Below are 21,060 nucleotides of genomic sequence, written 5' to 3'. Positions count from 1 at the left end.
CCACTTTCTCGTCAGTATTTTGCTACAATTGGCAGAAATCAGCTCATTCGGCCTGAAATTGCTTTTAAGCGCATAAAAACTTACAATCTTGATTTCTGACTAAATAAAAGCTGTTGCAATGATATTTTCATGCTGAACTGAGTTGTTCTGGGTCAAATATGAAGGCAAACCCACTTTCCCTTCAGTATTTTGCGACAATTGGCAGAAACAAGCATATTTGTTCATTCGGCCGAAAAATGCTTTTAAGCGCATAAAAACTTACACTCTTGATTGCTGACTAAATAAAAGCTGTTGCAATGATATTTCCATGCTGAACTGAGTTGTTCTGGGTCAAATATGAAGGCAAACCCACTTTCCTTTCAGTATTTTGCTACAATTGGCAGAAATCAGCTCATTCGGCCTGAAAATGGTTTTAAGCGCATAAAAACTTCCACTCTTGATTTCTGGCTAAATAAAAGCTGTTGCAATGATATTTCCATGCTGAACTGAGTTGTTCTGGGTCAAATATGAAGGCAAACCCACTTTCCCTTCAGTATTTTGCTGCAATTGGCAGAAACAAGCATATTTGCTCATTCGGCCTAAAAAACTTCCACTCTTGATTTCTTGCTAAATAAAAGCTGTTGCAATGATATTTCCATGTTGAATTGAGTTGTTCTGGGTCAAATATGAAGGCAAACCCACTTTCCCTTCAGTATTTTGCTACAATTGGCAGAAATCAGCTCATTCGGCCTGACAAGGGTTTTAAGCGCATATAAATTTCCACTCTTGATTTCTGGCTAAATAAAAGCTGTTGCAATGATATTTTCATGCTGAACTGAGTTGATCTGGGTCAAATATGAAGGCAAACCCACTTTCCCTTCAGTATTTTGCGACAATTGGCAGAAACAAGCATATTTGTTCATTCGGCCGAAAAATGCTTTTAAGCGCATAAAAACTTACACTCTTGATTTCTGGCTAAATAAAAGCTGTTGCAATGATATTTCCATGCTGAACTGAGTTGTTCTGGGTCAAATATGAAGGCAAACCCACTTTCCCTTCAGTATTTTGCTACAATTGGCAGAAATCAGCTCATTCGGCCTGACAATGGTTTTAAGCGCATATAAATTTCCACTCTTGATTTCTGGCTAAATAAAAGCTGTTGCAATGATATTTCCATGCTAAACTGAGTTGTTCTGGGTCAAATATGAAGGCAAACCCACTTTCCTATCAGTATTTTGCTACAATTGGCAGAAATCAGCTCATTCGGCCTGAAAATGGTTTTAAGCGCATAAAAACTTAAACTCCTTATTTCTGGCTAAATAAAAGATGTTGCAATGATATTTCCATGCTGAACTGAGTTGTTCTGGGTCAAATATTAAGGCAAACCGACTTTCCTTTCAGTATTTTGCTGCAATTGGCAGAAACAAGCATATGTGCTCATTCGGCCTGAAAATGCTTTTAAGCGCATAAAAACTTACAATCTTGATTTCTGGCTAAATAAAAGCTGTTGTAATGATATTTAAATTATGAACTGAGTTGTTCTGGGTCAAATATGAAGGCAAACCCACTTTCCTTTCCGTATTTTGCTACAATTGGCAGAAATCAGCTCATTCGGCCTGAAAATGCGTTTAAGCGCAAAAAAACTTAAACTCCTTATTTCTGGCTAAATAAAAAATGTTGCAATGATATTTCCATGCTGAACTGAGTTGTTCTGGGTCAAATATGAAGGCAAACCCACTTTCTCGTCAGTATTTTGCTACAATTGGCAGAAATCAGCTCATTCGGCCTGAAATTGCTTTTAAGCGCATAAAAACTTACAATCTTGATTTCTGACTAAATAAAAGCTGTTGCAATGATATTTTCATGCTGAACTGAGTTGTTCTGGGTCAAATATGAAGGCAAACCCACTTTCCCTTCAGTATTTTGCGACAATTGGCAGAAACAAGCATATTTGTTCATTCGGCCGAAAAATGCTTTTAAGCGCATAAAAACTTACACTCTTGATTGCTGACTAAATAAAAGCTGTTGCAATGATATTTCCATGCTGAACTGAGTTGTTCTGGGTCAAATATGAAGGCAAACCCACTTTCCTTTCAGTATTTTGCTACAATTGGCAGAAATCAGCTCATTCGGCCTGAAAATGGTTTTAAGCGCATAAAAACTTCCACTCTTGATTTCTGGCTAAATAAAAGCTGTTGCAATGATATTTCCATGCTGAACTGAGTTGTTCTGGGTCAAATATGAAGGCAAACCCACTTTCCCTTCAGTATTTTTGCTGCAATTGGCAGAAATCAGCTTATTTGGCCTGAAAATGCTTTTAAGCGCATAAAAACTTAAACTCCTTATTTCTGGCTAAATAAAAGATGTTGCAATGACATTTCCATGCTGAACTGAGTTGTTCTGGGTCAAATATGAAGGCAAGTGTAACCCGGTTGCACAGGTAGGGTTAAAATATAAATAGGTAGAACAAAATGTTCATTCAAAAATCAACTTCATGTTGATGTTTGTTCTTAGTTTATGTTACCATCAAAATTTATTTATGGCAAGTTAATTTATTTTTATGACCGGAAGTTTTACAGTGCAGTTTCCGTCCGAGAGAGGGCACACACGAGAGAAAGCGCACACACGAGAGAGCGCAGGCACGAGAGAGAGAAGCGAGCATGGCTCACGTACTTTGTTGAGTAGGGGAAGTGTTAATGATATTGAAAAAAAAAAGGAATTATTGGAATCCGAAAATCCTAAGAAAAGGAATAGGAAAGAGGAGAGTTTTCATTTAGAAGCTGCCAAACGTCAGGAGCCCGTTGTCATCGGGTTAATGAAAACTTCTTTTGTCTCGGTAAGCTAGCTCCTCACCATGGGTTGCTAATGCTCCGTGCATGATTAGTTATTAGTTACTTATTTTGCTAATCAAGCATTGATTTAATGTTTTGGCGTCGTGCTGTACCGATGTTAATCATTTGGGAGTTACTGAAGAGTAAAGAGTGTTTTGATAATATTAATAAATACTATCTAAGAAATTCAGTAAAATATTCCTCTCTAATGATGATGTTGAGTATTTGCAATTATTGTCGCTAATTTACATTGTTCAAGGAGCATGAAATTAATTTCATTATAAATCTGAATTTTGAATGTGTATGTACATGTATGTATGTATGTATGTATGTACATGTAAAATATGTAAGAAGCAGAACGGAAATTATGAGCCTGTTTATAAATGCAGGTCAGGTTTTTTTATTGGAGTGAGAACCATCTGGAAATTCCAGCAAAGAATACCTAGAGATTCCATAGATGGCGAGCCTCCCATTGGATCTTCAGGAACCCAGCACCCTCACGGCCGCTGGATAGTTGGATAAGTGGTCTGCGTATGGTAGGATTGCTCCAGACAGTGGAGCAATACACAGTTGAACATCCCACAAGGGTGCAACCCAGAAAATAGTGATCCATCAGAACTGACAGGTCAGACTTCATACTGAAATCTACCAACAGACTAACTCACAGACTTTGACTTGATTTTATTAGAAGACTACTTTGGAAAACCTTCAAAAGGAGAACATTCTAAATTTAACAAAGTGATCACTAATTGAAAAAAAAAACACTATTAAGGACTATTGTTTTTTTGGTTAAAGGGCCCAAATTTTATTTTCTGTAAATATATTTTGTCATTGTATTGTTGTATATGTATATAAGTTAAACTAAAGTTCCAGTTGGTAAATTCATTGATGTCTCATGTTTAGTGATTGTTGCACTGACGCTTGCCTCCTTTCGAACCTAGAGGGAGGTGTATTACTCGAGTGGGTTACACGGTAAAACTTGGCGAGCCAGCCAGGAGCCTTGCGGCCAGTGTGTCAATCCTAAACAAGTTTTACATATTGGATTATTTGTTCATTCAGCTTCATAGTGTAGATTCGTACTGTATTTTGCAGATGTATTGAAATTTTTTTGTTTTTAATTGGAAGCAAATCTTTGACTACAATGGGTACAATGGAGGGCATTGAGACAGAAAACATAAAGGTCCCGAATTCCCTTATCATATCAGGTTTGTCTCATACAACAGCAGATGAGGAGATTTTTGATTATTTGAAACAATATGGGTCTATTGCCAGGATAATTAAAAGTTCAGAGGTTAGTTCTGAATCTCAAAACTGTGTCGTTGTGGAATTTGAATTTGGCTCAGCTGTCAAAGCACTCGAAAGTGTTCTGCCTATGAATAGGCCTTGCCATGAAAATCCAGAGATTGTTCACCATGTTGAACTTCTTGCTAATGTGTATTCTTGTGAAAAGGGTGCAGGCATTACGCAGGAATTTTTGTCACAACTTAAAAGTATGGCTAAAAGGAGCGGCAAGTCATTTGAGCATATCTTGAGAGATGAATTAGCCAGAGTAACTGATTTTGTAGGGGAGGGGGGTCTCGAAGATGAGCCAGAGACAATTCGGGGAGCAGCCCCAGTAGTATCACCTGGTAAAATGGTCGTAGTTTCCCCCTCTGCAAGCAAATTCAAGAAAGATGAAATGCTAGTGGAATCTGAGCCGTTTTCCTATGAGTCCAGTCATTCTGCTAAAGTGACTGCAGCTGCTACTCTAGGTATAGGTGAGTCAATACCCAACCTGAGGCTGTCCTCTGACCATCTTAGCCCACCTGAAGTACAAAGAGTGGTTGTGGAGCATATTGTCAAAAGCACAGACCCAATCTCACAACTACACTCGTCAGTTAAGCTCAGGCCGTTTTCAGGGAGAGTACCTTGCCCAAATTTTGAGGTTGATTATGAGACCTGGAGGTGTAGTATTGAGTTCTACATAGCTGATCCCACCATAGCAAGTTCACAACTAGTGAGGAAAATTGTAGACAGCCTACTACCCCCTGCTTCTAGTGTGTTGAGATCATTAGGCCCACATTCCACCCCAAAAGCTTATTTAGACCTACTTGATTCAGCATATGCCACAGTTGAAGATAGGGATGAGTTGTTTGCAAAGTTCCTAAATATCAATCAGAATACTGGTGAGAAGCCATCCGACTACCTCCGCAGATTGCAGACCGCTTTGAACAAGGTTGTTAAAACAAATACCATCTCAGAGAGAGATGCAGACAAACAACTCTTAAAACAATTCTGTAGAGGTTGTTGGAATAACAGTTTGATTACTGCACTCCAGCTTGAACAAAAGAGAGATGACCCACCTACCTTTTCGGAGTTGTTGTTACTACTGCGCACAGAAGAAGACAAGCTGGAAACCAAAGCTAACAGGATGAAGCAACATCTAGGGTTTACCAAAACGAAGGCTCAATCACATGCACACAATGTTCGTTTCACTGATGGTGCTGAATACGACTTCCCTGTTTCAGTCAGTACTCCACCCTCAGCTCTAGAGCAAATTCAGAAACAAATAGCTGATCTCCAAGCTCAGATTTCAGCCCTTGCCCAAATGCAGGGAAGAAATTCAAAAAAAGAAGAGACCGTAAAGAAGAAAGAGAAACCAAAAGTTAAATCAGGAGATGAGAAGTGGCCAGCAGCTAAGCCAGGCACTACAGTTAAAAGACCCAAACCTTGGTATTGCTTTCAGTGTGGAGAGGATGGACATATGGCAGGTGGCTGCAGCAATCCTCCCAACCCCACACTAGTGGAGGCCAAGAGAAAAGAGCTTAAAGAAAAGCAACACATCTGGGAGAAGGACAACATAACCGATGACACTGCTACATTAAACTAGCAGCCATTCCTATTGAGGGACAAATAGGAAGTGGTGAAAAAATGAGTCCCACCCAAAAAGGCAAAGAAAAAATAAGAGCATCGCTAAAAGAGCACATTACTACACAAACAAAGAAATTCCCCAAGGGTCTTGTTGGAAGCAAGAGCACTGCAAACATCAAAGTAAATGGAGTAGATTGCAATTCTTTGCTAGATACAGGGTCACAAGTTACAACTGTGTCTCAGTCCTTCTATGACATGTATCTGTCAGATCACGCCATTCAGCCAGTGAGTGACATACTCGAGGTTGAGGGGGCAAATGGTCAGTGTGTTCCATACACAGGTTATGTACAAATAACTATTAAATTTCCGAAAGAGTTTATTCCTTCCGAACCTGAAATTCAAACTCTTGCCCTAATAGTGTCAGATGTTCGCTCTAACAGCAGCATCCCCATTCTAATTGGGACAAACACTCTTGACCCTCTCTATGAACAGGTCTGTGACAATATATCATGGCGTCCTAATTTTTACTGTGGGTACCTTCAGGTCCTGAAAACATTACAGCTCAGGCATAGACAGAGCTCTGGTCGACTTGGTTTGGTCAAGCTCAACAGCTGTAATCCAGATGTCATTCCTGCAGGTCAGAGAGTTGTCCTTGAGGGTTCTGTTAATGTCGGTGCTATGAACAATGAGAAATGGGCATTATTGGAACAGCCTTCTGTTTCCTCATTGCCAGGTGGCGTTTTCATCGACTGCTGTCTCATAACCATTCCGACATGTCTTCCTTACAAGGTCCCAGTTGTTTTAAGAAATGAAACCAGCCATGATGTTGTTCTACCAAGAAATTGTGTCATTGCTGAGCTCAGTGTTCCTTATAAAATAACTCCAACTCAGAAGACCACTACCAATCAGCTTCAAGAAACTAGTCCCTCTTGCCAACCCGAAACAGCTAGCTGCTCTAGTCCACAATCAGAGGCTAGCTCTCAATGCCAACAGTTTGACAAAGGATCAGAGTTAAAGTTTGACTTTGGTGATTCCCCACTCTCCGAAGAGTGGAAAAACAGAATAACACAGAGATTGAATGCCTACTCCGATGTCTTCTCTCATCATGATCTTGATTTTGGTCATGCCACAAAAACCAAACACAGCATCAAACTGAAAGATGAAACTCCTTTTAAGCATCGGCCACGTCCTATACACCCACAGGACTATGATGCTGTAAGGCGTCATCTTCAGACTCTTCTTGATGCTGGGATAATCCGTGAATCAGAATCCCCATTCTCATCACCCATCGTGATAGTTAGGAAAAAGAATGGTGATGTTCGATTGTGCGTGGATTACAGGAGGCTAAACATGCAGACGATTAAAGATGCTTATGCATTGCCTAACCTCGAAGAGTCATTCTCTGCAATGAATGGATCTCAGTGGTTTTCGGTTATGGATCTAAAATCCGGATACTATCAGATTGAGATGGAAGAGAGTGACAAGCCGAAAACAGCCTTTGTGTGTCCATTGGGATTTTGGGAGTGGAACCGTATGCCGCAAGGGATAACAAATGCACCAAGCACATTCCAGCGTTTGATGGAGAAGTGCATGGGTGATATGCATTTGCGCGAAGTGCTTGTCTTCATCGACGATCTTATAGTTTTCTCCAAAACTTTGGAGGAGCACGAAGTTCGGCTGACCAATGTTTTGGACCGCTTGAGAGACAATGGGTTAAAACTATCACCAGAGAAATGTCGATTTGCCCAAACATCAGTCCGCTATCTGGGGCACATTGTGTCTCGGAATGGCGTGGAAACAGATCCTCAGAAGATTGAAGCACTCAAGACCTGGCCGAGACCTCAGACCTTAAAGGAGCTAAAATCTTTTCTTGGTTTTTCTGGGTATTATCGGAGATTTGTACAAGATTATTCTAAGATCGTAAAGCCTTTAACAAAGCTCACAGCAGGTTACCCACCAAACCGGAAGGGAGCTAGGGTAAACAAGACAGACATGTATTACAACCCCAAAGACCCATTTGGGGAAAGATGGACACCAGTCTGTCAAGAGTCCTTTGAGAAAATCATTGAAAAGCTTACCTCATCCCCAGTTCTGGGTTTTGCTAATCCGAAACTGCCATATATATTGCACACAGATGCTAGTACAACTGGACTTGGGGCGGCATTGTACCAGGAGCATGATGGGCAAAGTCGAGTTATTGCCTACGCAAGTAGAGGTCTGTCACACAGTGAAGCTCGATATCCAGCACATAAGCTGGAATTCCTTGCCTTAAAATGGGCAGTCACTGAGAAATTTCACGATTACTTGTATGGAAACACCTTCACTGTTGTCACCGATAACAATCCACTCAGGTATATACTCACCACTGCCAAATTGGATGCTACTGGTTACCGCTGGTTAGCAGCCCTGTCCACCTTCACGTTTGACATCAAGTACAGAGCAGGCAAGCAAAACCAGGATGCAGATGGTCTTTCAAGAAGGCCACATGGACAGTTGACCAGTGACAGCCAGTCTCAAGAGGAAAGCTTAAGAATACGTGAGTTTACTTCTTATCATCTAGCTCCGGCAGAAGTGGTCAAGGTGACTTGTCAGTATCATACAGTGGCACAAGATGAACTTTCACCAGCTCCATGTCTCATAGAGTCGCTTGCTGTTCATCCTGATGCAGTTCCAGCTGTGTTTGAGAAGGAAGGTTCATCTAATGGTCTCTCCACAATCCCCAAGTACAGTAGCACAGAATTAGCCAAACTACAGAGAGCAGATCCTGAGATCAGTGCTGTTATTAAGTTGATTGAGGCAGGTGAATCAAAGTCTACCAGTTCGAAGCAAGAGCCCATTGGGCTACGACTGATGCTCAAGGAGATGAGCCGCTTTGAACTGAAGAATGGTCTGTTATACAGAAAGCGACAATGTAATGATCAGCTAATGTATCAGCTTGTCCTCCCACAGGTGTTAAGGCAGTCAGTACTCACCAGCCTTCATGACGAAATGGGTCACATGGGAATGGAACGCACTCTTGAGTTAGCCAGACTAAGGTTTTATTGGCCGAAATTGGCATCTGATGTTGAGTTGAAAGTGAAAGGCTGTGCAAGATGTGTGAAAAGAAAGAGCCAGCCAGAAAAGGCTGCGCCTTTGGTCAGTATTCATACCAGCAGACCGATGGAATTGGTCTGTATGGATTTTTTGTCTCTGGAACCAGACAGCCATAACACAAAGGATATTCTGGTTATTACAGACCACTTCACTAAATATGCCGTTGCCATTCCTACAAAAGACCAAAAGGCCACCACAGTAGCTCGATGCCTTTGGGAGCAGTTTCTTGTTCACTACGGATTCCCAGAACGCCTTCATAGTGACCAAGGTCGTGATTTTGAGTCACAAATCATCAAAGAGCTTTGTAGTCTAGTTGGGATAAGAAAAATCAGAACAAGTCCCTATCATCCCAGAGGGAATCCAGTGGAACGATATAATCGTACGTTGCTGAGCATGCTGGGTACTCTAAAAGAGCAAGAGAAGACCAAGTGGCGTGAGTATGTGAAGCCTCTCACTCATGCATACAATTGCACGAAAAACGAAGTAACTGGTTTTACACCCTATGAGCTTATGTTTGGGCGACAGCCAAGACTGCCCATCGACATTGCTTTCGGGTTGCCAGTTAATGAAAGCTCAGTCATACCCCATTCACAATATGTGAAAAGGCTTAAATCTTATCTGACTGAAAGTTACCAACTTGCGGCAGCTAATGCGAAGAAAGTAGCTGACAAGAACAAGCGAAGATTTGACATGCGAGTGAGAGAGTCTACTCTTGAGATAGGAGATAGAGTTCTGGTGCGAAATCTTCGTCTTCGCGGCAAGCACAAGCTCGCCGACCGATGGGAATCAACTGTGTATATTGTTCAAAAGAGAGCAGGAGACTTGCCCGTCTACACGGTGTGTCCTGAGGGTCAGGAGGGGCCTGTGCGTACACTTCATAGAGATCTGTTGCTCTCTATTGGATTTCTCTCTGAAGTAGAGGAGGAACCTGTAAAGACATCACCACCTAGAAAACCTAGAACAAGGCAACAGTGTCATACTCAATTGGATGAAAATCCTCTGTACTCAGATGATGAGGACACTGATGATCCTTTGTTCTATCCCATGAAAATCATTGAGACAAAGACAAAAGTTCTTGAGCCTTTTAGTGTGGTTCCAAAGCAGGGATTTGCTACTACAATCAGTGGAGCAGATACCCAAACAGATCTTTCACATGAAGAACAGGATCAAACAAAAAAAAAAGAACGAGGAGAGATAACTGTTAACCTATCTGAATCACTTATGGCTAACATGTCAAACTCACCAAGGGAGGAAATCTCAAACACAATTAACAACTTACTTGACACTGATTTGAACAACTTTGAACGTGCCGAAAACTACCCTTTAAGGGAGGAGTCTAACTATGATCTCATGCCTATTAATGGAACAGAGAAAGACATAACTGAAATGGAAAGACAAAATAAAACTGATCAACCAATGGCAAATACTGTAAGGGATGTACCTGTTGCGTCATTGTCAGGAAAAGGAAAAGATGAACCACAAATGGAAGAAGAGGAGAGGCAGTTGGAATCCTCAAGTATATTGTGGTCAGACGACATAATAGCAGCAGGAGCAGGAGAAATTGAAAGCATGCAAGAGGATCAAACTGAGAGAGAGAATCACTTTTTGCCAAGTTTATCACCATTTGTCAATGATTCCAGGGAGGATGGTAGCCAGCCGACTAGGGCTAGTGGTCATGTTGATGTAGAAAGGTCAGATAGTTCCAATATGGAAACACCTAGTGTTACATTACGTAGGTCTGAACGTCTCAGGAAAGCACCCGGAAAGTTTACTTACTCCCAGTTAGGAAATCCTTTAATTTCTTTTGCTCAGACCATCCTAGATGGATTTAACAGAGCTTTAGTTGAGACATTTGATAGCCAATGTCCTTATGAAAGAAAGACATGAAGGGACTCATGTCAGTTCAGAGGGGGAGGGTGTAACCCGGTTGCACAGGTAGGGTTAAAATATAAATAGGTAGAACAAAATGTTCATTCAAAAATCAACTTCATGTTGATGTTTGTTCTTAGTTTATGTTACCATCAAAATTTATTTATGGCAAGTTAATTTATTTTTATGACCGGAAGTTTTACAGTGCAGTTTCCGTCCGAGAGAGGGCACACACGAGAGAAAGCGCACACACGAGAGAGCGCAGGCACGAGAGAGAGAAGCGAGCATGGCTCACGTACTTTGTTGAGTAGGGGAAGTGTTAATGATATTGAAAAAAAAAAGGAATTATTGGAATCCGAAAATCCTAAGAAAAGGAATAGGAAAGAGGAGAGTTTTCATTTAGAAGCTGCCAAACGTCAGGAGCCCGTTGTCATCGGGTTAATGAAAACTTCTTTTGTCTCGGTAAGCTAGCTCCTCACCATGGGTTGCTAATGCTCCGTGCATGATTAGTTATTAGTTACTTATTTTGCTAATCAAGCATTGATTTAATGTTTTGGCGTCGTGCTGTACCGATGTTAATCATTTGGGAGTTACTGAAGAGTAAAGAGTGTTTTGATAATATTAATAAATACTATCTAAGAAATTCAGTAAAATATTCCTCTCTAATGATGATGTTGAGTATTTGCAATTATTGTCGCTAATTTACATTGTTCAAGGAGCATGAAATTAATTTCATTATAAATCTGAATTTTGAATGTGTATGTACATGTATGTATGTATGTATGTATGTACATGTAAAATATGTAAGAAGCAGAACGGAAATTATGAGCCTGTTTATAAATGCAGGTCAGGTTTTTTTATTGGAGTGAGAACCATCTGGAAATTCCAGCAAAGAATACCTAGAGATTCCATAGATGGCGAGCCTCCCATTGGATCTTCAGGAACCCAGCACCCTCACGGCCGCTGGATAGTTGGATAAGTGGTCTGCGTATGGTAGGATTGCTCCAGACAGTGGAGCAATACACAGTTGAACATCCCACAAGGGTGCAACCCAGAAAATAGTGATCCATCAGAACTGACAGGTCAGACTTCATACTGAAATCTACCAACAGACTAACTCACAGACTTTGACTTGATTTTATTAGAAGACTACTTTGGAAAACCTTCAAAAGGAGAACATTATAAATTTAACAAAGTGATCACTAATTGAAAAAAAAAACACTATTAAGGACTATTGTTTTTTTGGTTAAAGGGCCCAAATTTTATTTTCTGTAAATATATTTTGTCATTGTATTGTTGTATATGTATATAAGTTAAACTAAAGTTCCAGTTGGTAAATTCATTGATGTCTCATGTTTAGTGATTGTTGCACTGACGCTTGCCTCCTTTCGAACCTAGAGGGAGGTGTATTACTCGAGTGGGTTACACGGTAAAACTTGGCGAGCCAGCCAGGAGCCTTGCGGCCAGTGTGTCAATCCTAAACAAGTTTTACATATTGGATTATTTGTTCATTCAGCTTCATAGTGTAGATTCGTACTGTATTTTGCAGATGTATTGAAATTTTTTTGTTTTTAATTGGAAGCAAATCTTTGACTACAATGGGTACAATGGAGGGCATTGAGACAGAAAACATAAAGGTCCCGAATTCCCTTATCATATCAGGTTTGTCTCATACAACAGCAGATGAGGAGATTTTTGATTATTTGAAACAATATGGGTCTATTGCCAGGATAATTAAAAGTTCAGAGGTTAGTTCTGAATCTCAAAACTGTGTCGTTGTGGAATTTGAATTTGGCTCAGCTGTCAAAGCACTCGAAAGTGTTCTGCCTATGAATAGGCCTTGCCATGAAAATCCAGAGATTGTTCACCATGTTGAACTTCTTGCTAATGTGTATTCTTGTGAAAAGGGTGCAGGCATTACGCAGGAATTTTTGTCACAACTTAAAAGTATGGCTAAAAGGAGCGGCAAGTCATTTGAGCATATCTTGAGAGATGAATTAGCCAGAGTAACTGATTTTGTAGGGGAGGGGGGTCTCGAAGATGAGCCAGAGACAATTCGGGGAGCAGCCCCAGTAGTATCACCTGGTAAAATGGTCGTAGTTTCCCCCTCTGCAAGCAAATTCAAGAAAGATGAAATGCTAGTGGAATCTGAGCCGTTTTCCTATGAGTCCAGTCATTCTGCTAAAGTGACTGCAGCTGCTACTCTAGGTATAGGTGAGTCAATACCCAACCTGAGGCTGTCCTCTGACCATCTTAGCCCACCTGAAGTACAAAGAGTGGTTGTGGAGCATATTGTCAAAAGCACAGACCCAATCTCACAACTACACTCGTCAGTTAAGCTCAGGCCGTTTTCAGGGAGAGTACCTTGCCCAAATTTTGAGGTTGATTATGAGACCTGGAGGTGTAGTATTGAGTTCTACATAGCTGATCCCACCATAGCAAGTTCACAACTAGTGAGGAAAATTGTAGACAGCCTACTACCCCCTGCTTCTAGTGTGTTGAGATCATTAGGCCCACATTCCACCCCAAAAGCTTATTTAGACCTACTTGATTCAGCATATGCCACAGTTGAAGATAGGGATGAGTTGTTTGCAAAGTTCCTAAATATCAATCAGAATACTGGTGAGAAGCCATCCGACTACCTCCGCAGATTGCAGACCGCTTTGAACAAGGTTGTTAAAACAAATACCATCTCAGAGAGAGATGCAGACAAACAACTCTTAAAACAATTCTGTAGAGGTTGTTGGAATAACAGTTTGATTACTGCACTCCAGCTTGAACAAAAGAGAGATGACCCACCTACCTTTTCGGAGTTGTTGTTACTACTGCGCACAGAAGAAGACAAGCTGGAAACCAAAGCTAACAGGATGAAGCAACATCTAGGGTTTACCAAAACGAAGGCTCAATCACATGCACACAATGTTCGTTTCACTGATGGTGCTGAATACGACTTCCCTGTTTCAGTCAGTACTCCACCCTCAGCTCTAGAGCAAATTCAGAAACAAATAGCTGATCTCCAAGCTCAGATTTCAGCCCTTGCCCAAATGCAGGGAAGAAATTCAAAAAAAGAAGAGACCGTAAAGAAGAAAGAGAAACCAAAAGTTAAATCAGGAGATGAGAAGTGGCCAGCAGCTAAGCCAGGCACTACAGTTAAAAGACCCAAACCTTGGTATTGCTTTCAGTGTGGAGAGGATGGACATATGGCAGGTGGCTGCAGCAATCCTCCCAACCCCACACTAGTGGAGGCCAAGAGAAAAGAGCTTAAAGAAAAGCAACACATCTGGGAGAAGGACAACATAACCGATGACACTGCTACATTAAACTAGCAGCCATTCCTATTGAGGGACAAATAGGAAGTGGTGAAAAAATGAGTCCCACCCAAAAAGGCAAAGAAAAAATAAGAGCATCGCTAAAAGAGCACATTACTACACAAACAAAGAAATTCCCCAAGGGTCTTGTTGGAAGCAAGAGCACTGCAAACATCAAAGTAAATGGAGTAGATTGCAATTCTTTGCTAGATACAGGGTCACAAGTTACAACTGTGTCTCAGTCCTTCTATGACATGTATCTGTCAGATCACGCCATTCAGCCAGTGAGTGACATACTCGAGGTTGAGGGGGCAAATGGTCAGTGTGTTCCATACACAGGTTATGTACAAATAACTATTAAATTTCCGAAAGAGTTTATTCCTTCCGAACCTGAAATTCAAACTCTTGCCCTAATAGTGTCAGATGTTCGCTCTAACAGCAGCATCCCCATTCTAATTGGGACAAACACTCTTGACCCTCTCTATGAACAGGTCTGTGACAATATATCATGGCGTCCTAATTTTTACTGTGGGTACCTTCAGGTCCTGAAAACATTACAGCTCAGGCATAGACAGAGCTCTGGTCGACTTGGTTTGGTCAAGCTCAACAGCTGTAATCCAGATGTCATTCCTGCAGGTCAGAGAGTTGTCCTTGAGGGTTCTGTTAATGTCGGTGCTATGAACAATGAGAAATGGGCATTATTGGAACAGCCTTCTGTTTCCTCATTGCCAGGTGGCGTTTTCATCGACTGCTGTCTCATAACCATTCCGACATGTCTTCCTTACAAGGTCCCAGTTGTTTTAAGAAATGAAACCAGCCATGATGTTGTTCTACCAAGAAATTGTGTCATTGCTGAGCTCAGTGTTCCTTATAAAATAACTCCAACTCAGAAGACCACTACCAATCAGCTTCAAGAAACTAGTCCCTCTTGCCAACCCGAAACAGCTAGCTGCTCTAGTCCACAATCAGAGGCTAGCTCTCAATGCCAACAGTTTGACAAAGGATCAGAGTTAAAGTTTGACTTTGGTGATTCCCCACTCTCCGAAGAGTGGAAAAACAGAATAACACAGAGATTGAATGCCTACTCCGATGTCTTCTCTCATCATGATCTTGATTTTGGTCATGCCACAAAAACCAAACACAGCATCAAACTGAAAGATGAAACTCCTTTTAAGCATCGGCCACGTCCTATACACCCACAGGACTATGATGCTGTAAGGCGTCATCTTCAGACTCTTCTTGATGCTGGGATAATCCGTGAATCAGAATCCCCATTCTCATCACCCATCGTGATAGTTAGGAAAAAGAATGGTGATGTTCGATTGTGCGTGGATTACAGGAGGCTAAACATGCAGACGATTAAAGATGCTTATGCATTGCCTAACCTCGAAGAGTCATTCTCTGCAATGAATGGATCTCAGTGGTTTTCGGTTATGGATCTAAAATCCGGATACTATCAGATTGAGATGGAAGAGAGTGACAAGCCGAAAACAGCCTTTGTGTGTCCATTGGGATTTTGGGAGTGGAACCGTATGCCGCAAGGGATAACAAATGCACCAAGCACATTCCAGCGTTTGATGGAGAAGTGCATGGGTGATATGCATTTGCGCGAAGTGCTTGTCTTCATCGACGATCTTATAGTTTTCTCCAAAACTTTGGAGGAGCACGAAGTTCGGCTGACCAATGTTTTGGACCGCTTGAGAGACAATGGGTTAAAACTATCACCAGAGAAATGTCGATTTGCCCAAACATCAGTCCGCTATCTGGGGCACATTGTGTCTCGGAATGGCGTGGAAACAGATCCTCAGAAGATTGAAGCACTCAAGACCTGGCCGAGACCTCAGACCTTAAAGGAGCTAAAATCTTTTCTTGGTTTTTCTGGGTATTATCGGAGATTTGTACAAGATTATTCTAAGATCGTAAAGCCTTTAACAAAGCTCACAGCAGGTTACCCACCAAACCGGAAGGGAGCTAGGGTAAACAAGACAGACATGTATTACAACCCCAAAGACCCATTTGGGGAAAGATGGACACCAGTCTGTCAAGAGTCCTTTGAGAAAATCATTGAAAAGCTTACCTCATCCCCAGTTCTGGGTTTTGCTAATCCGAAACTGCCATATATATTGCACACAGATGCTAGTACAACTGGACTTGGGGCGGCATTGTACCAGGAGCATGATGGGCAAAGTCGAGTTATTGCCTACGCAAGTAGAGGTCTGTCACACAGTGAAGCTCGATATCCAGCACATAAGCTGGAATTCCTTGCCTTAAAATGGGCAGTCACTGAGAAATTTCACGATTACTTGTATGGAAACACCTTCACTGTTGTCACCGATAACAATCCACTCAGGTATATACTCACCACTGCCAAATTGGATGCTACTGGTTACCGCTGGTTAGCAGCCCTGTCCACCTTCACGTTTGACATCAAGTACAGAGCAGGCAAGCAAAACCAGGATGCAGATGGTCTTTCAAGAAGGCCACATGGACAGTTGACCAGTGACAGCCAGTCTCAAGAGGAAAGCTTAAGAATACGTGAGTTTACTTCTTATCATCTAGCTCCGGCAGAAGTGGTCAAGGTGACTTGTCAGTATCATACAGTGGCACAAGATGAACTTTCACCAGCTCCATGTCTCATAGAGTCGCTTGCTGTTCATCCTGATGCAGTTCCAGCTGTGTTTGAGAAGGAAGGTTCATCTAATGGTCTCTCCACAATCCCCAAGTACAGTAGCACAGAATTAGCCAAACTACAGAGAGCAGATCCTGAGATCAGTGCTGTTATTAAGTTGATTGAGGCAGGTGAATCAAAGTCTACCAGTTCGAAGCAAGAGCCCATTGGGCTACGACTGATGCTCAAGGAGATGAGCCGCTTTGAACTGAAGAATGGTCTGTTATACAGAAAGCGACAATGTAATGATCAGCTAATGTATCAGCTTGTCCTCCCACAGGTGTTAAGGCAGTCAGTACTCACCAGCCTTCATGACGAAATGGGTCACATGGGAATGGAACGCACTCTTGAGTTAGCCAGACTAAGGTTTTATTGGCCGAAATTGGCATCTGATGTTGAGTTGAAAGTGAAAGGCTGTGCAAGATGTGTGAAAAGAAAGAGCCAGCCAGAAAAGGCTGCGCCTTTGGTCAGTATTCATACCAGCAGACCGATGGAATTGGTCTGTATGGATTTTTTGTCTCTGGAACCAGACAGCCATAACACAAAGGATATTCTGGTTATTACAGACCACTTCACTAAATATGCCGTTGCCATTCCTACAAAAGACCAAAAGGCCACCACAGTAGCTCGATGCCTTTGGGAGCAGTTTCTTGTTCACTACGGATTCCCAGAACGCCTTCATAGTGACCAAGGTCGTGATTTTGAGTCACAAATCATCAAAGAGCTTTGTAGTCTAGTTGGGATAAGAAAAATCAGAACAAGTCCCTATCATCCCAGAGGGAATCCAGTGGAACGATATAATCGTACGTTGCTGAGCATGCTGGGTACTCTAAAAGAGCAAGAGAAGACCAAGTGGCGTGAGTATGTGAAGCCTCTCACTCATGCATACAATTGCACGAAAAACGAAGTAACTGGTTTTACACCCTATGAGCTTATGTTTGGGCGACAGCCAAGACTGCCCATCGACATTGCTTTCGGGTTGCCAGTTAATGAAAGCTCAGTCATACCCCATTCACAATATGTGAAAAGGCTTAAATCTTATCTGACTGAAAGTTACCAACTTGCGGCAGCTAATGCGAAGAAAGTAGCTGACAAGAACAAGCGAAGATTTGACATGCGAGTGAGAGAGTCTACTCTTGAGATAGGAGATAGAGTTCTGGTGCGAAATCTTCGTCTTCGCGGCAAGCACAAGCTCGCCGACCGATGGGAATCAACTGTGTATATTGTTCAAAAGAGAGCAGGAGACTTGCCCGTCTACACGGTGTGTCCTGAGGGTCAGGAGGGGCCTGTGCGTACACTTCATAGAGATCTGTTGCTCTCTATTGGATTTCTCTCTGAAGTAGAGGAGGAACCTGTAAAGACATCACCACCTAGAAAACCTAGAACAAGGCAACAGTGTCATACTCAATTGGATGAAAATCCTCTGTACTCAGATGATGAGGACACTGATGATCCTTTGTTCTATCCCATGAAAATCATTGAGACAAAGACAAAAGTTCTTGAGCCTTTTAGTGTGGTTCCAAAGCAGGGATTTGCTACTACAATCAGTGGAGCAGATACCCAAACAGATCTTTCACATGAAGAACAGGATCAAACAAAAAAAAAAGAACGAGGAGAGATAACTGTTAACCTATCTGAATCACTTATGGCTAACATGTCAAACTCACCAAGGGAGGAAATCTCAAACACAATTAACAACTTACTTGACACTGATTTGAACAACTTTGAACGTGCCGAAAACTACCCTTTAAGGGAGGAGTCTAACTATGATCTCATGCCTATTAATGGAACAGAGAAAGACATAACTGAAATGGAAAGACAAAATAAAACTGATCAACCAATGGCAAATACTGTAAGGGATGTACCTGTTGCGTCATTGTCAGGAAAAGGAAAAGATGAACCACAAATGGAAGAAGAGGAGAGGCAGTTGGAATCCTCAAGTATATTGTGGTCAGACGACATAATAGCAGCAGGAGCAGGAGAAATTGAAAGCATGCAAGAGGATCAAACTGAGAGAGAGAATCACTTTTTGCCAAGTTTATCACCATTTGTCAATGATTCCAGGGAGGATGGTAGCCAGCCGACTAGGGCTAGTGGTCATGTTGATGTAGAAAGGTCAGATAGTTCCAATATGGAAACACCTAGTGTTACATTACGTAGGTCTGAACGTCTCAGGAAAGCACCCGGAAAGTTTACTTACTCCCAGTTAGGAAATCCTTTAATTTCTTTTGCTCAGACCATCCTAGATGGATTTAACAGAGCTTTAGTTGAGACATTTGATAGCCAATGTCCTTATGAAAGAAAGACATGAAGGGACTCATGTCAGTTCAGAGGGGGAGGGTGTAACCCGGTTGCACAGGTAGGGTTAAAATATAAATAGGTAGAACAAAATGTTCATTCAAAAATCAACTTCATGTTGATGTTTGTTCTTAGTTTATGTTACCATCAAAATTTATTTATGGCAAGTTAATTTATTTTTATGACCGGAAGTTTTACAGTGCAGTTTCCGTCCGAGAGAGGGCACACACGAGAGAAAGCGCACACACGAGAGAGCGCAGGCACGAGAGAGAGAAGCGAGCATGGCTCACGTACTTTGTTGAGTAGGGGAAGTGTTAATGATATTGAAAAAAAAAAGGAATTATTGGAATCCGAAAATCCTAAGAAAAGGAATAGGAAAGAGGAGAGTTTTCATTTAGAAGCTGCCAAACGTCAGGAGCCCGTTGTCATCGGGTTAATGAAAACTTCTTTTGTCTCGGTAAGCTAGCTCCTCACCATGGGTTGCTAATGCTCCGTGCATGATTAGTTATTAGTTACTTATTTTGCTAATCAAGCATTGATTTAATGTTTTGGCGTCGTGCTGTACCGATGTTAATCATTTGGGAGTTACTGAAGAGTAAAGAGTGTTTTGATAATATTAATAAATACTATCTAAGAAATTCAGTAAAATATTCCTCTCTAATGATGATGTTGAGTATTTGCAATTATTGTCGCTAATTTACATTGTTCAAGGAGCATGAAATTAATTTCATTATAAATCTGAATTTTGAATGTGTATGTACATGTATGTATGTATGTATGTATGTACATATAAAATATGTAAGAAGCAGAACGGAAATTATGAGCCTGTTTATAAATGCAGGTCAGGTTTTTTTATTGGAGTGAGAACCATCTGGAAATTCCAGCAAAGAATACCTAGAGATTCCATAGATGGCGAGCCTCCCATTGGATCTTCAGGAACCCAGCACCCTCACGGCCGCTGGATAGTTGGATAAGTGGTCTGCGTATGGTAGGATTGCTCCAGACAGTGGAGCAATACACAGTTGAACATCCCACAAGGGTGCAACCCAGAAAATAGTGATCCATCAGAACTGACAGGTCAGACTTCATACTGAAATCTACCAACAGACTAACTCACAGACTTTGACTTGATTTTATTAGAAGACTACTTTGGAAAACCTTCAAAAGGAGAACATTCTAAATTTAACAAAGTGATCACTAATTGAAAAAAAAACACTATTAAGGACTATTGTTTTTTTGGTTAAAGGGCCCAAATTTTATTTTCTGTAAATATATTTTGTCATTGTATTGTTGTATATGTATATAAGTTAAACTAAAGTTCCAGTTGGTAAATTCATTGATGTCTCATGTTTAGTGATTGTTGCACTGACGCTTGCCTCCTTTCGAACCTAGAGGGAGGTGTATTACTCGAGTGGGTTACACAAGCCCACTTTCCTTTCAGTATTTTGCTACAATTGGCATAAATCAGCTCATTCGGCCTGAAAATGCTTTTAAGCGTATAAAAACTTACACTCTTGATTTCTGGCTAAATAAAAGCTTTTGCAATAATATTTAAATGCTGAACTGAGTTGTTCTGGGTGAAAGATGAAGGCAAACCCACTTTCCCTTCAGTATTTTGCTGTAATTGGCAGAAATCAGCTCATTTGGCCTGAAAATGCTTTTAAGCGCATAAAAACTTCCACTCTTGATTTCTGGCTAAATAAAAGCTGTTGCAATGATATTTCCATGCTGAATTGAGTTGTTCTGGGTCAAATATGAAGGCAAACCCACCCTCCCTTCAGTATTTTGCTGCAATTGGCAGAAATCAGCTCATTTGGCCTGAAAATGCTTTTAAGCGCATAAAAACTTCCACTCTTGATTTCTGGCTAAATAAAAGCTGTTGCAATAATATTTCCATGCTGAACTGAGTTGTTCTGGGTCAAATATGAAGGCAAACCCATTTTCCTTTCAGTATTTTGCTGCAATTGGCAGAAACAAGCATATTTGCTCATTCGGCATGAAAAACTTCCACTCTTTATTTCTGGCTAAATTAAAGCTGTTGCAATGATATCTCAATGCTGAACTGAGTTGTTCTGGGTCAAATATGAAGGCAAACCCACTTTCCTTTCAGTATTTTGCTACAATTGGCAGAAATCAGCTCATTCGGCCTGAAAGTGCTTTTAAG

At 41.2% G+C, this 21,060-nt stretch overlaps 1 protein-coding gene across 1 annotated transcript; it reads left to right on the top strand.

Moving 5' to 3' along the window:
* The first annotated feature begins 3,753 nt into the window (after nt 1-3,753).
* LOC137109504 (uncharacterized) lies at nt 3,754-19,730 on the top strand. Its single transcript, XM_067494930.1, has 2 exons — nt 3,754-10,638; nt 13,931-19,730. The coding sequence occupies exons 1-2, from the start codon at nt 5,721-5,723 to the stop codon at nt 18,907-18,909; spliced, it is 9,897 nt and encodes a 3,298-aa protein (XP_067351031.1). The 5' UTR covers nt 3,754-5,720; the 3' UTR covers nt 18,910-19,730.
* The last annotated feature ends 1,330 nt before the right edge of the window (nt 19,731-21,060 follow it).

The sequence above is a fragment of the Channa argus genome, unplaced genomic scaffold (assembly GCF_033026475.1).
Source record: "Channa argus isolate prfri unplaced genomic scaffold, Channa argus male v1.0 Contig004, whole genome shotgun sequence".
NCBI lineage: Eukaryota > Metazoa > Chordata > Actinopteri > Anabantiformes > Channidae > Channa > Channa argus.
This window is presented reverse-complemented; position numbering and strand designations above follow the sequence as displayed.